Consider the following 16,898-nt stretch of genomic DNA (forward strand, 5'->3'; position numbering starts at 1 on the left):
ACTCTTTGAGCCTAGATAATCTGCTGGAAATCCATGCCTGTTATTTAAACTCTGTTCCCTTCCATCTGATGCTGTCTGCAGTTCTGGGTGGTTTTGATTTGCTCTTTGCTCAGACTGTGGTTGATTGGTTTAGGGAAGAGTTTATGGAGTGAGGTTTGCACTCCAGTCCCTGGGATTGATTGGTCCATCCTTGCATAGGGCAGATGTTTGGAAAGTATGACGAGCTTGATTAAAAGACAGGAAACAGAAGCACTTAAAACAGTTATTTCCCAAGACCTGTGCTCTGCAGACTAAAGAGTTACCACTGTTTGGAATGGATTCTGTGGCTAGAAGCTTGCAGCAAGAATAAGCTGATGCTAAAGCTGAGGTTCATCACAACAGACTGCAGTTATTTCAGCCACTGTTGACTTCTTGCATTAATGACACATTTATATAACATAACATAACATAACATAACATAACATAACATAACATAACATAACATAACATCATGGATGGGAGCTGCCAAAGATCTCAACATTTACCAGTGATAATACATGCCATTTATTTATTTATTTGCTTGATGTGACAAGCTTGAGGCTTTGCTTTGATTCTACAAATTTCCTTCAAGTTGTTTTTAGCACATTTAATTGTGTTGCAGCCCAAAAGAGCAGAGGTCAACATGATGCCATAGAGCTCAGTCTTGATCAAGTTTTTGAAAATCTGCTTATAGACTGGCATTTTTTCTTGAAGGAGTGTTTGTAGGTCCTTGTTTTCCATTTTCGTCTATGCTAGTCAGTTGAAATGAGAGATGATTCATTGTAGGAAGAAGTACCTGTAGGTTACCAGTTTTGAGCTATAGCAGTGTAAATCAATCCAAGGTAGCCTCACCTCTCCATTTGTGTGGTTGCTTTTCTACCTTGAAGCAATGCTGCACATTTAGAGGAGCATGCAGAGAGGATGTGATAGTTTGTTGCATTATTTTGCTGTTTTTTCAATAACATAAAATGTGTTGTACTATGTAACCACACAAAACTTGGGAAAGACCCTTATTCATATTTTTTGTAAAAATAAATTTTAGTACTGAAAAGCAGACACGAACACTATCATATCCAGCATGTGTAAAAATAAAAATTGCATTTTTATTTGGCTGTACAGCTGACTTTAGAGCAATGTCAGACCTGCATTTAGAGAAGCTGTGCTGTGGTCCCTTGTGAACTGAGCCATCCTCAGCAGCCATTGGTTAAGGTCACCCTTAGTGTGGAGCCATCTCTGCTGGCACTCTTCTATGCAGAAATGGCTGTAGCTCCCCAGCAGCTGCCTTCATGGTGCCCTGATGCTGCAGGCTCAGGTGCTGGCTCCCTGGTGCACTCAGAGCTCATCTGGAGAAGACAGCAAGGAGCACTGCCTGCAGCTCAGTGTGGGATATAGACTCTGCTTTCTGACTATGGGCCAATCACCGGGGTATTGCCTGGGTGGAAGTGCCTATCCAGATGGCTTTGCCAGGGTTGAGAGGCTTTTTGCTATGAGTATTTGCTGAGGAAATATTTTCTGAGCTCTGACTACAGGTAAAGAGTCATAATCTGTCTTGTGCCTTTGCAGCTATGAAGCTTATGACTGCTCTTGTGAATGTTGCCTTAAACCTGAGCATTCATCAGGACAATACACAGAGGCAGTATGAAGCTGAGAGAAACAAAATGATTGGCAAAAGAGCTAATGAAAGATTGGAGCTGCTGCTTCAGAAAAGAAAAGAGGCAAGTGAAAAGATTTTTTTTTTTTTCCCTGGTTCATATGCATTCCCTCCAACAGAAAGCCCAGGGTGGTTTGTGACTTGAGTACCACAGTGAAAAAGAACTTAGTTCTGCAGTGGTGTTTGTGTGATCTCAAGCAGACTACTTAAATCCTGTACTGCCACATTCAGTTGAGTTTGTGGTGCTGTTTTGCACGCAAAGGAGAATTCTGTTCTCAAGCTTCTATGAATGACCAGGCAGGAAGAGTCTCAAACTGTAAGCAGTCACTGTTCTGGTGATGCAGAAAGATTCTGACAAGAGGATCACACATTCCCTCCCTGCACTGCCCAGTTTTCCCCTTGATCACTGCAGTTATTCCACAGTGTCTCATTACTACTTCTTTTTTAGCTGCTTTCAGGAAACACTGTGGAGTTGAGGCTATAGCACCTGTTCTCAGGGAGAAGGAGCTAGGGAGACATTAAAGTCGCCTTTAGTAAGTACCAGCCTGGCATTAGGTGAGAAAAACCATTAGAAGGTTGCTGTAATCATCCCTAAATAAAGTATTATATCACAGGAAATTTCAGTTTTAGAGGTGTACTTAAATTTAAAGTGACAAGTAGAAAATTAATACACATACATCCAAACAAACATAATGTGTAAAGATGCCAAGTAAAACTCATAAGAGAAATTGAAAAATCAAAGTTTGTATGGCTTAGATTTAAATTTATTATTTTTAATATATTAGTTTTGAATTTTCTCCACCACTGTTTTACTCTGGCAATTAAAGATGTCTGGGTGCTTTGTCTGTGTGCACCTTGAATTCCTTTAGGTGTAACTTTGACTCAGAATTGCTTGACTTTGTAGTCTTTGTCTGGGGATAATTACAATTATGTGTTTCTATTTTACCCCTATGATCTGTAGCACAACTTTATTTGGTTTTCATACTTCTTGAAAAGCATGCATTAAGATACAATGCAAGAACAATCTCTCCTGCCTAAACAGTGAGAGAAACATTTTTAATTAAATATTAAATTGAATGTGAGTTCTTAAGCATTTTTAAAAGCAAAATAGCTGGAACAGAGTTTGTATTACACATTTGTTGATTGTTGCTTTGAATTTGCAAAGAACAAAGGCACTAATTGCACAGATTACCTTGGGCTGGTGGCTCTGTGGCTGGGGACTCCTCTGACCCATTCCCCAGCCGCTCTTTCAGAGCAGCAGGACATCCTCTCTCTGGGGAGCTGTAGCAAGGATGCCCAGGCTGCACAGGGCTGGGGAGCCTTGACAGGAGAAGGAGCATTTCTTAGTCCTTACCTTTGGCTCTGTGTCTTCAGGGGCTCTCATCTCACTGCTCATGACAGCTGAGCAAAGCATTGCCTGGCTATAGCCAGATTGAGTATGTCCATGGGGTTAAGCACACCAGGGGCACCTGGGCAGAAGAGATCTGTTAGGATTAGATTACTTAATGCTCTGTGGAAGAATTCCTGACATAATACTGTATATTTCCAGTGTTTAAATACACTGAATTGACAGTGGCATTCTGTGCTGGCACTTCCTCAGTTGATTCTTTGATGAAGTGCCATCCTAACAACCCCTCCTGAGCACATACATGTGCATGTGTTGGTCTTCATGAGCTGATTGAGAGACAGCTCACTAACTGAGTGTGGCAGGTTAGTCTGAAGCAGAGGAGATGGAGCACTTCCTAAGTGTTTCATTCTCAGGCCATCATCTACAGGCCTGGTGGGAGAGCCATGCATGGAGCTCTGTCTCATCAATGAGATTTTCAACTCAAGTGGATTATTTACGTAGCAATATGCCACAAAGCAGAGAAAAATTGTCTTTTTAGTATCTGCCAGTAGTAATTCAAATTTTGTGTTTGTCATACATGTCTTTTTCAGCTTCCAAACCTGCTTGCAGAGTCAGCAAGAGAATGTTTCCCTCATTTTTTACCTCAGTTTAAGAGGGGGGGTGTTAAATCATTTTTGCATTGGTAAAAGCAGGAATCCCAAGACACAGATTCTCTCTCAAGATACTTGAAGTTAAGCACTCAGATTCAAGTGCATGATTTAAAAAACTTGAAACTACAGAAAGCAGTTAGAGTTTCAGAGAAAATTCATTATTGAATCTAAAATATATTAGAGAATGATATCCTTTAAATGTTAGGTAAAAGGGATCTCACATGGACCTACTGAATCTCTGATTCTGCTTCCACACCAGCTGTGCCCCAACACCTGGATACCTGTACCAGATGATAATTTACCATGTTCATAGTGAACTGTAAATTCTGTGCAGAAGAAGAGGGTGGAAGCCATCTGTGCTGTCCCTTCATCTGTGCTGCTCAGGCCTCTACTGTGCTGCTTCACTTTGCACTCAGAGAGATGTCAAAGTACACTTTTTTCAGAATCTCAACTTTCTCATGGCTCAGAAAGTCCATCCTCTCCTACCTGTCTTCTGTGGTGTGGTTTTATACCAAGAAATCATTCCCTGAGTTCTCTGTGAGCTCTGGTAGCTTTTCAGAATGCCTCCTGAGGCTTCTTGGTTCATTCCCATCCTCATTTTACTGCACAGCCTGTGCTAGGCTGTCTCTACCTCCAATGTTGCTGTGGATGTTTCCCTGTCTGTTGCCTGTGGAGTGAGGAGTTGAGGAGTGATTAGGAACTCACAGTCCCCTTTGGGTTATGAATTCTCAAACAAGCATTTAGTCTGTGCATATTTGGGTTGAGCTGATGCTGCAAACCATGCTTTTCCCAGAGGCCATGTCTAAATATGCTTGGTTTGTGTATGCAGAGCTGGTGTGGACCCAGCTCTTCCCTTTGTACATAATCCCTTTTACTGTGAAATTAGTTTCTTTGGCAGTCTTTTGACAATTCAGTCAAGAGCCCTCAATGCCTTGGTTTCTCCACATGCAAATTGAAGACAGCACCTCCTTATGCTTTAATGAACTGGGAGGCTTCACTCCCTGAGTTCTGAAGCTACTTCAGCTTGTACCTGGAAGATGCAGTAGAAATATTTGGCTGAAAAATAGAAGCCCTTAGGTGAAAGTGTTTCAGAGCTGATGCCATGCAGGAGGTCAAACCAGCTGATCACAATTTTGCTTCTGGCTTTAAAACCTTTTATCTGTTAAATATATACAGCCATAATTATGCAGGTTTAATTATTTTATGCATATGTGCACTCCAGCAGCAAGGCTCTGTTGTGGTTTTCCTGCTGTGAAAGTGTGGACAAATTTACATTCCTACATTGTGATGCTGTACTTGGACTGTAATGAACACCTTGATGGAAGAACGATGGCTGCTCCAAAAACTGGTTGGATAAAATTGGTGTCATCTTATTAACAAAGCTGCATTTAGGTGTAATTAAGTTATACTTAGTTTAGTACAAGATCTGACAGTATGAGAATACTGTAATTAATTCCAAGTTGTGTTAACATATTAATTGACACAAGGTAAGCTTCCCATAGTACTTGCAAAACGTGCTCATATTACCCAGGAAGTGAAAAGATTTTTTAAAAAGTGCTCTTATTTATAAAAGCATGCTCATAACACCTTTTCATTTGGAATTTGGTTTGGTTTCTTACGGGCTAAGGCCTGGCCTGGATGTCAGATGTGCTCCGGTCCTGGAAATCTTCCTGCTTCTGAAACCCAGTTATTGTGGGTGCTGAAGTTCAAGCAACTGACAGTCTTTTACTTAAGATTGAGAAAGTCTTCAACTCTTTTTCTTAAATAGAACATTAATTTTTTAAATTGTTTCTGCAGCTGTCATTCATTCAGCTCTGTGTTTCCCTGTGAACACAGCACTGCTGAAATTACTGCACACATTGTCTCTATTGTCTCATTTTCAGTAGCAAAAGTTTATGATCACTTCAAAGAATTAATTAGACTAAATTGATGTTTGTAGTGAATGTTCATTTTCTTCCATTAAGATATTGCATATATAATGTAAATATTTGTATGTATATGCACACAATATAGGCATGTGCTGGAAAAGCAGAAATTGTGAATTTACTCAAATGCTCTTCCAAGGTGGTCTAAGGTTTCCCAATAGGGAATTGTAGAATACCAAATTATAATCACCAATGATCTTTTATTTATTTTGTGTTTTGTTTTTCACAGCTACAAGAAAACCAAGATGAAATCGAAAATATGATGAACTCTATTTTTAAGGGTATATTTGTTCATAGATACCGGTAAGAAAATGCATGTTCCAGTAGGCTCTGCTAACAAAGTGTGTTCATAAGGAAAGTCAAGGGCAGTTTCTGGGTTGATTTTCTTCTGATGTAATATTCTAGATGCTGCAAGATCACTGTCAAAAACACTTGAAGTTATGGAAGAATATACAAATTGTAATTAATTACTCAATAATTTACAATAATTTAGAAAATATTTTTACAAAATATTTTTTACAAAATATTACTACTAATAATTATTCAATAGAGCCATCCACAGAACTTTCTTTTAATTCAGTAGACAGCTTTAAAGGGTTGTGGGAGACATGGGCTTTCAATCTTTGCATTTTGAAAAGAAAAGTTGTCCATGTTTGGAGCACATAAATGACATATCTTAAGAATAATCAAATAATTACTGTGTATCATAGCATAGCAGTTGTCCTCCAGCCTGTATTTCCTTTTGTATGTCTTGGGTGTAAACAGCAAATTTGGAATATGGTTTACCAGAAAGCAGTAGTCTTTTAAAATAGATTTAGGGTTGTTGTGCATCACAAGATGCCTCAGAGCATCTGCATCACCTTGGTGCAACCAACTCTTTAAGTGTTAATTGACTTGCTGAAATCAAAAGATAAAATTCCAGGGCACCAAACTATGCAATTAACCTTTCAGATTTCAGTTCTGCTTGAAAGGTTTATAACTTACGGAATCTTTTAGGAAAATGGCAGGAAAAAAGGGTGTATGAGAAGAGGGTTAGAAGGTGAAGAGGAACCCATAGTTCAGACTGTAATTTGGGGAAAAGCACACAGGAAACCGAGAAGGTGCTCATACTTGACAAATGTGTGAGTGTGAGTAGTACAGTGGGGTTGGAGAGTGTCTCCTCAGTACCTGAGCATGCAAAGAAAGTTCCTGGTTTATGGTGAGGAAGCCTTGAGCTCCTTGGCAGCAGGAAGATGGGTATGCAGAGCCAGCAGCTACATGAGTGTGCTAGATCATGTAGCACTCACACCATTTTGTAAGGAGAGCAGCTTTCATGGCATAGATAAAAAAGCTCAAGAAATTAAATTCTAAGAGTGTTTCCATTTTTATCCCTTAAGAACTTAGTGTATTATTTCAAACAAAACATTAATTTAAAATATCCTCTTAGTAGTTCATAATCTTGCGTGGGATTGGAAAAAAACTCAGCCTTTTGGTGGTCTGCATTCTGGTGATTTTGCTTTTTCTTTTGAAATCCCCCTTTTACAAAAAAAAGTTTCTTTTCATGCCTCCTGCCACCACTAGTAAAGACCTGATTTTGCTGATGTTACTGTAAAAAAGGAGAGAGGAGAGACCAAATCAATAAACTCCATCCATGTCCTGGGAAAAAGGTGCCCATGGTGGCCCTGTTAGACCAGTAGGGAATTGACTGAAATCAGACAGGTGGTGGCACCACTTGTGCCACTGTTCAGAGGGGTCAGGAGGAAACTGTTGCCACCCTGCTCCCAGAGGCACAGTGTGAGCACTAGCCATCCCTGACGTTTTGGGGAGCCCCAAAGAGTCTCTTACAACATACACCAAACTATGAGTAATGGTACACAACAGAGAGCACAGAGTGACACTCCTGCACTCACAGCTGGATGAGAAAATAGAGGGGGGAAAACATCTGTGTGAAACCCAGCTAATTGACAACAAAGCCCAGAGGGGCTAAAATGTAAAGGATTGTGAACTACTACCTGCTTTCATAACTTCTTAATTCTTGAATCTTCCTTCTCTCAAATAGTTAAAATTATTTATAAACTTCATGATTTTACAGGCCTTAGACCATGCACAAGTGGTGATGATTTCTAAAGAATGTTACTTTAATTATTCCCAGAGAATAAGTCCCCTCCTTCAATAAGATTCAGACTCAGCCACAGTGATTCATGCTTAGTGACCTTTGTATCTTAAATAACGAGTCCTTGACCTAAACAAAACTCCCAAAAGTGTTTCATTCAGAATGTGTCTTCTGACAAGTGTTGCAGTGAGATTACATCTTCTTGCTGTAGATTGGCTTCCAATTTACTGGAAGATTCAGTCCTCACTTCTCTTACCAAGGGAATAAAAAATTGCAGAAATAACTAAAGAGTTTTCTAGGTATAATGCTAGTCTAGTGTGAACAGCAGATTTGGTCAAAAATTGAGTATTCTTAATAAGCATGCAGGAAATGTACCCACCTCACTGCATGTTGCCTTTTCTCCTTCCTCAGCCATTTGTTCTCACTAAGTTTCTGTGACTTTATGATATATTTGGTTGTCCAATGTTTTTTTTATCCTTTTTTTTTAACCTTAAAAATGAGTTTAAAACTTTTTTTTTTTTTTGACTGAGGTCAGAAGCTGAAAATTGCTTGCAAGGTACATGTGTATAAAAAAAAAAAAGGAGAGGTCTATTTTTGCATTTTAATTGTATCTCATATCAGAGATAACCGAATCTGAGATAATTGCCACATCACTGCTCAGATGTAATGAGTATTTATAAAATGTTCATCCCTCTAAACCATTATCTTAACCAAGGTGTCAGAGTTTTGGTTTGGCTCTTTCCCTGTCCAGGACTTAGCACTTCAGACACATTCCCCTTTCAGAGGGCAAGATCGAGAGATCTCAAATTCCTGTTCTACTTCATAGCATCTTTTTTGTTTTGAGTGCTCAAAGATGTTTTCCTCCAGGTATGACTGTTCAGAAAAACGGAACTGTTACAGTTTTAGCTTATGGCAGACCAGAATGATCTTCACACTGATGGACACAGTGGGTTTGAGAATATATTCAGGGCATGAGCCTGTCCTGAGGTAATGTTTTGTCAGTACTGGCAAATAAAGTAAACCTTGCCAAATCTAGATGGCATTGTCATTTTTATGGAGAAGATGCTTCTGTCTCCTTCCTAGGTGTTCCTTTGCCTGCTACAGAGTAAATAGGATTATGCTGACATGGGAATTCCAAGTTACATGGGAATTTCACTGTGGGAAACAAGACATGGCAAAAAGGGAGAAGGGGTTATTGGATGACAGTTTGGTGAGGAAGCACAAACCAGTCAGCACAGGGAAATAAAACCTAAACCAAACCAGAGAAAAATCCTTCTCCCTGCACCCTAAATGTTTTACCCTAAGGATGCAAAATGTACTTATTAGGTGACAAGGAAATGCATTAGGTATGTTTGAAAAAACAGTCAGAAATTGCTGGTGTCACTTAAAGGCATAGAAAAAAGAGAAGGCAAAAAGTTGCATAATTTAATTTACGTGAGTTTGACCTTTCTATGAAGTTTAAAAGCACACGCTGCTCCCTTCCCTGCAGAGCTGTGCCTCATAATTCATTCAGGCAAAGGTGTTGGGACAGGAACTCTTTGAGAAGCACAGGAGTCACAGATCCATAAAGCTACATCTCAGAATCCATGTCATGCCTTCAAACAATAAATTCCTTGGCCTGGCAGGAGCACTGGGTATTCAGCCTACTAACAGGTTATTGGAATAGATATTTAAATAGCCACTGTGCACAGGAGCATTTAGGAATGGGAGTGCTGTGTGCAGCCCCTCCCATGAAGGGGATATGCAGTGAGCATTCACCAGAACTTTTGGAAGTTGGCTCTGAACTCTTGCTTTTCTAACCCTTCTTCTTTTATGGGGTCCTAATTCAGCTCCAGAGATGAGAATCATAGAAAAAAAGAAGTACAAAAGATATTTTTGTCCAGTTGTCATTATAATTGCATCTTCAGAATGTTTCTAAACTGATAGGCAGCCCAAGAGATGGGCCCACTTCTGTCCAAGTGGAGTAGTGTGGTCCTGTGCAGCTGCTCCATTTCCTGTCCCTTGGGTGGTGGGAGTTTGAGCTTCCATCCCACAGAAAGCCTAAGGCAGTGAGTCACCCTTGTTTCTGTCCTTGTTAGAAAGTTTTCCTCCCAGCCCAACCTATTGACTGAAATTTCTGTATTTTTCTGTTCATACTGGTTTGCCTGTTGAGTAATACCACTGTCTTCTGATGGTTATCTGCAGTTCTGGCTGTCTCAGAACAGGGTGTGAGAAGCAGCACCTCCAGTGGTTAGATTGGACAAGCAGGTGCAATGAGAGTAGTCAGGCTCCTGTAGGAGCTTCCAAGAAGCCTTGAAGCAGTTCCTGCTCTGCTGGTCATCCCCAGGTCATGCCTTGATCTGACTCAGCACTGGCAGTGCTGTAGGATGTGAGCATCCAGGGCACTGCACGTCAGCCAGGTTTGCTTAGAGAGCTTTCAGTTCAGTTGTGATTAACCTTGTGAGTTTGTGATTAAACACACTGAAAGAACCCGTGAGCTGGAGCTGAAGCTGACAACCACTCCAGCAACCCTGAGGAGCACACTGCTCTGCACCTGACATTTCCCAAATATCCATCTGAGACTCTGTGACTCAGGTGCTGAATACTTCTGGCCTTAATCACAATTCCTGTGTGTACTTAGGCATGAAAGGTACATTGAAGTGGCACTTGGAGTGGTGCTGGTAAAATCTGTTTCCTGACACTGCTGTGGTTTGTCCTAAGGTTTATGGGCATGTCTTGTCAAGCCAAAATTTCAAAAGGAAATGCAGAATTTCTTATCTGTGCCCCTTTTGTCAAATCCTTTCAGAAGTTGCATCATGGAGGATCTCTTTACCCAGAGTAGGAACTTAGGCTGTGAATTGTGCTGTGAATATTTTCACCTTGTAGATCTTTCTTTGCATTTTGTGCTGAAAAGAGAGTTAAAATATTTCATGTCTAATATCTGTAAATGCCATGTTAGTTTTCATCTCTGTGCTGGACTAGATTCTATTCCTTTCTAGAAGCATTTGGCAAGTAATACAAGCTTACATCACTGATTTATAATTAGGATAATTAATAATTCATTCATTATTCCAGAAACACTTCCAGTGCAGGTATAATTAGTATTTATATGTTCTTGTGCCATCCAGAAATAATGTGTATTTTCAAAAACATAAACAATTCATAGTGACCAGAAGCTAAAATGTATTTAACTGTATAAAAAATTAGAAGAAAAGAATGACAGTTTAATAACAAGCTATTACCACATTGAAAGCAAAAGTACAAAGATTTTTTTGGCTGTATTGTGTTTGATACAGCATTGTATGGGCTTGGAGTCCATCTTAGTGATTCCTGCAGCAACACAAGTGATTCTGATCAGTGATAGTTACCTGGAAGGTGTTGTGGAGTGGGAAGTGGTGTCTCACAACTTCCCCTGCTTCTCCAGCAGCTTGAGTCTGTTTGCTGGTCTCACATGCCTTATCTTTGATTCTGTCTTATTTTCAATTATACTGGAGATGTTAAATTCTTACTATACTAAATCTCCTAATAAGTTGAATAGCTTTCTTCTTTCTTTCTTTCTTTGTTTTTTTAATTAGCAGCTTGGACTGAGTGTCTGTAGTGCTGAGGGATCCCTGAGAAGGCTTTTTAATCAAGAAGCAGATTTTCACTGTCTGCCTAGGGAAGCTTGAATGCACTCTTAGAGAAAACATGATTTTTCCTGCTTTTTGGCTGGCTGTGCTGCATGATTAAATAGTTGTTGACATTTAGGTTCTTTTTGGGATTGCCATTAAATCCTTCCAAAATCCTTTACAGTTAGTAAATTTATAAGGTGGTGAAGTAACTTACTTGGATGTGAGGACTTGGGCTGTCATCCCCTAGTAAGAATGTCTTCCTCACTACTTTGTGTTGCTGCAGATGTGGCTCCACATTTTTTATTGATTTATATTTACTAGTCTTTTAGGTTTTTCCTGTAAGTCTTGCATTTGTCCACCTATATTTTGCTTTTTAAATTGTTTAAAAGTAACTCCACATAAGAGAACATATATATATGCGACTATAGTAATAGTTTTAACTAAAACTTGTCTTCATTATGGTTGCCTTTCCCATAAGGAATGCGGTTTTTAACCTTTGAGTGTGATATTTAGCACATTGGTCCTTACACTACTTAAGCCTGTTTGAGAAATCCCTAGTAGGAGCAACTTGTTTGATGCCCTGCCCTGCTCCTAATGCAGCTTGTCTCCATTGTAGATTGCCCCTTACCTTGCTTCTGAGGTTACAGAGGCTTCAGGAAGCTGGACAGACCAGGTTTACTGATGCTGTTGGGAAGTTGTTAAAATTAATGTTTCTCCTAGGTAGAGAGAGACAGTGGCAGTGGTTTGGTGGCATTCACACAGGTGTACCCCTCAGGTTATTGCATTAAATGCATTACATGCTTTTTATGCTTTCCTGCTGTTGCAGCAGTACAGTTTCCTCCCTACAAGTTGAATTCAAACACTGAGACGTGCCTGGAGAAGTTCCCCTGGCCTTGTGTGATGCTGAGCTTGGTTCGTGGTCCCTGTGGGACCTGGGGTTCCAGCTCAGGGTCTGCAAAGTCAGGGGCAGGACAGAGGCACTGGATCAGCTGGGACAGCCTGCAGGAGGGGAGTACATAGCTCCAGTATGGAGTCACCAGGGGGCTGCTGCTTTGGGTTAGGGCTATGAACCTCTGCAGTGTCTTGACCAGAAGAGTGAGGGCATTTTATTTGTATTTTGTAAAATCGATTACTTTCAGAACAGTGCAGTTTTTCGTTTTTGCAATTATTCTCTTGCTTAAAGCTTGAAATTTTTCTTTCCTTCCCATAAATTAAATTTCATTTTGGGGCTCTGTTGGTCTGGTTTAGATTTAAATTGATGTTTATTACTTTTCCAAGAAGATTTTTTTCCATAAAAATACAAAATAAGGGTCTCAATTACAAGCAAGTTCCAGTGTTCGCAAAGCATCAGACATTCCCTTCTTCTTTACAGTGACTCTTTGTGTTCTTCTTGTATTACAGCTGAAATTTGGGACTGTGAGGCAGTGCCAGCTGGAGTGGCACAAGTGATTTCTCATGGTAACAGATGTCCCAGAGATGGAATTACTGAAGGGACAGATGGCCCCCATCCCTTTTCCCGTTGTTTCAGTATTAGTAAAGATGCCATGCTCCATGTCAGGCAGGCAGGAAAGTGCCAATAAAATGGAAAGCATTTCCATCATGGTCTCCTTAGGTGACCTCTCCGGTTTCCTGCCACCCCTCCTCACTAAGCAGCTGATAAGTCTGCCTGAGATATCTTTGCTGACTTGCCACAGTTGGAATGTAGGATAAAAGCAAGAAAATGGGAAGAAACCAATGCTGAAGTACAAAATTCTCATGGGTTTTGTTGTAGGAGTGTTCATGGGGGGTATAAAATGAGATCTCTTCATGTAGCAAATTCCACTGTGCTCCTCTGGAGGAGGAGGTGCCTTTGGCTAAACCAAATAGCTTCTCCCACCTTGCAATGGTTCTGCACCTCGAGCTGGAGACAGGGCGGCAAAGCAAGTGTCAGTGATGCTGTTTCAGAAATGATTGCCCAGAGGTTTGTGGCTTGGGTTCACAATTCTTTTTGAAAAGAGAAAGGTTAAAGATGGAGTAATAGACTAAGAAGCAAACTTGGGTGAGAATTTCTTTATGTAGAGGAAGTGCAGGAGCATATATAAACACTGAAATTACTAGATCAGTGAGTTCAAGGATGTAGAGGAACAGAAAATCAGTGAGATGGCAGTAAGAACAGTGACAGGCCTCACATAGTGGGGTTCATGACAAGTAAAAGCAGAATATTATAGCTATGGGAATGAGAAGTATATGTGTCTGTAATCTGGCTAATCCTTGTTCTTTTCTTTTTCTATATTAGTGATGCTATTGCTGAGATTAGAGCTGTCTGTATTGAAGAAATTGGTGTCTGGATGAAAATGTACAGTGATGCCTTCCTGAATGATAGTTATTTAAAATACGTTGGTTGGACACTACATGACAGGGTGAGTATTATGTATTCCCACACACAGCAGAGTGCACTGGAGGCAGCTGCTGCTGTGCTGCCCAGCACAGCAGCATCCTTGGCTTACAAAGAGATTGTTCTGTTTCCTCACCTGGTATCCTTCAATCAGGTCACTTCCAGGTATTAAATTAGGAGGCAGTACTCCCAGTCTGCTTGGTCCATGTGCTTTTCATGTGGTCAGTCTCTGATGAAGTATCTTGACAGAAATTCTTCCATAGGGCTTTTTTGTTGTTTACAAGAGAAAAGAAGTCTCCTCAGAGCACCCTTGAGAGCCTCTGTGTCTGAAGCAGAATGGAAAAGGAATTTCCATGTTTCCATTTACATTGCCCAAAAGTTAGAGGGAAAAAGGAGATCTCTGGGTCCTCAATAGACACCATTGGTTCCAGAACCAGTGGAGTGCTCATCAGTTCACTTTCTCTTCCTTGAAGAATCTTTTCAAGGTTCTCTTTAGCTTTTTCTTCAGAAAATTGTTGAAACACTTCAGAGCCACTGCACTGTGTTTCAGTGAATGCTGGACATGGAAACGCAGCCATGGCAGTGCCTGGAGGGACAGAGCTGCTGCTCTGTATCCCTTGTTGGTGACATCACTGTGCCTCACAAGCTGCCACGCTCCAGGAGAAGACATCATTGTTCAAGTTAGCATACCAGTGGGGAGGTCAGCTCAGGTTGGAGGATCAGGATTTGAGCTGTGTGGAGGGCTTTGTTTTACTAGGACTTATAATTTAAATAAATTATTCCTTGAATAATTGCAGTGGATATTTGGGAGCACATTCTAAACCTTGTAGAACATTTCCACAAAGTAGCACCTCCAGAATGTAGTGGAGTTGCATTTCACAGCTCTCAGCTCCCTCCTAGTGTCTTTGAAGTCCATCAATTTCTCACATCACTCCCTTTACCCATCTGTGGAATCTCACACTCTCATCTGTCACATCCAGCAATTTCTCATGTCATGTGCAGTATTTTCTCACACCCTCTTCAGTTAGTTTAACCTCAGGGCAGGGTCTAGTCATCTACCTGCAGCCTTAACACATATTTATTCCTCAGCTATTTTAAAATTAACGTGTTCTTTCATAGCAGAGAAATTTTGAATTACGGTGTTAGGGTAAAAAAATGGACCATTTGAACCAGGCACAGTAGAATTCTGTCAGACTTGCTCTTCCTCTCTTTTGTAAGGTTTTTTGTTGCAGGCCACAGGAGTGCCTTGGGGTTCTAAGTCTTTAAATCACTAATGTGTTTAATGTCCCAGGCCACCTGATAGGTGGTGGGGTTTTATTGATGTTGTGGATGTGTCATCTACAGAGTGAGACAGACTGTAGGCAGAATGGGGAAGAGTCTGGGGCAGGTGTCAAAGGATAAAAAGGGAGGGAATGGAGAGAGAGGGAGGACATTTTGGGAGGCACAGAGAGGAGGGTGGAGGTGCAATAGGAAGAATATATTGGAAAAAGCTGGAGTGAGAGCCAACTGAAAATGCAAAGCCTCCAGAAGTACTTAACAGCTCCAAACAACTCCAAAATCCCTTAACAGCATGGTTTTCATTGGCACCGCCTGAAAAAACTGCCAGCTGGTACCCAAGTTTCTTGATTTTGCTTTGCTTTGATCAGGAGATAATTTTTGCTGTAATTGGTATTTTAAAATATGAAGGCTGAGGCAATAGCCATAAGCTATTTCCACTTCACATGAACAGCAGTCACCCCAAAATTATTAACTTCTCTGGAAATTTACTGCTGCAAAAAGGAGACAGCAGTGCAGGAGATTCCAGAGCAGTTTCATATTCTACTTCAGAAGACATACAAATTAAACTACAGGGAAGAACAGTTCTTACATTTCTTTGTAGTAGCTCCAATGTAGTCTTTCAGAGGTAGAATACAGAAGTTTAGTTCTCTAACTTGGAAAATCCTTATATTTTGTATGTTAATCATGTCTCCCAGATTTCACAAAATGTCTATAGGGATTTTTTTTTTATATATAGATTCGCATTTGAATGTGGCTTTCAAGTTTTGCCTTTCTCTGCTTTTAAGCATCTTTTTTTCTTGTGTATCTGGGAGCATAAATTTAAAGTGTGTAAACTGTGATATAATTGCATTTAAAAACTCTCTTGAAAATAAGAATGTTAAATTAGACTGTTCAGTCTTAATTTTCACCTACTTCATTGATGCGTGGAACTGTTTTGAAACCGTAATTATCTCTAGATACCTGGACAGTCACGGTTCTTAAAACAAGTTCCTAACACATAAGAAAATGCTTTTTCCTTCTTTGCATTCCTCTTACTTCGCTTATTGTCTGTTTCTGTGGAGAGGATGAACCCAGGGTGCTCTGGAACAGATGTTCCTCTTGTGCTTGACCTCCTAATGAATGAATGAATGAATTAGTTAAATAAGTTCATCTCTTAGTTTATTAAGTCTCTTGCCGGCCTTCCTGTCCATCCCTGCTTGCAGCATTTACGCTGGCATAAGTTTCTTAAGAGTCACCCTAACCTGAGCATTCTCACCCAATTACTTCCTTGCTGGGAAGGTGTTTGGGGTGTTGAAAGCTCTTGTGAGCTGGATGATTCTCACAGTTAGGAAGAACCATCTCGTGTGTGGTGTGTTGAGTGTCAGTGGCACATTGCTACTCCTCCACTCTGGACTGGAGAGCATCCACACACACCTTCACCCTGCCCTTCTTTGCTTCCTGTCCAGCTCACTGCCCTTTAGGCTTCCAGGGCGTTCCTGCCACTCACCTCCACTGATGTTGTTTTAAAACCTTCTTACCAGGATTAGCAAGCTGATGTACAGGAGCTCTTCCCTCTCCAAAGAGGTGAATTCCATCCTTGACCAACAGTTCAAAAGACAGAGAAAGTCCTCCTTCATCATTCTTCTGCCATAGGGGCAGTCATTTCCAGGGTTGGCCTTTGTGTCTCTTAGTCCTGCTCCCAGCCAGAGGGACCAGATGTAACATAGCTTTTCGCTCTCTCTCTTCCTCACCTGCTCCTGCAGTCCCTTTTCCTCAGATCTGGTCCAGGACACTTTGGTTAGGGCCTGGCTGCAGTCTTCTGGCAGGGCATGCGAGGAGCCATACAAGGAGCCCGTGCTCAGGGTGTGGTTCCTGCCTGCCTGGCTGCCTTTGGTGGCTTGAGCTTTACAGAGAGCCCAGTACAGGGCCTGGACTGAGCTCTGCAACCATGGATCCACAGAGTTTGGGGAAGTCTCCAAGGGCTTTGGGCTCT

At 40.8% G+C, this 16,898-nt stretch overlaps 1 protein-coding gene across 2 annotated transcripts in view; it reads left to right on the plus strand.

Annotated features, from left to right (window-relative positions):
- STAG1 (stromal antigen 1) overlaps positions 1-16,898 on the plus strand; it is a 165,066-nt gene that overhangs the window by 97,213 nt on the left and 50,955 nt on the right. For both annotated transcript variants that reach the window (XM_053986886.1, XM_053986887.1), the window contains 3 exons: positions 1,582-1,733; positions 5,822-5,895; positions 13,550-13,673. In XM_053986886.1, the coding sequence (XP_053842861.1) occupies positions 1,582-1,733; positions 5,822-5,895; positions 13,550-13,673 (350 nt within the window). The remainder of the gene's footprint in view (positions 1-1,581; positions 1,734-5,821; positions 5,896-13,549; positions 13,674-16,898) is intronic.

Source organism: Vidua macroura, chromosome 10 (genome assembly GCF_024509145.1).
Source record: "Vidua macroura isolate BioBank_ID:100142 chromosome 10, ASM2450914v1, whole genome shotgun sequence".
In the NCBI taxonomy this organism is placed as follows: Eukaryota; Metazoa; Chordata; class Aves; order Passeriformes; family Viduidae; genus Vidua; species Vidua macroura.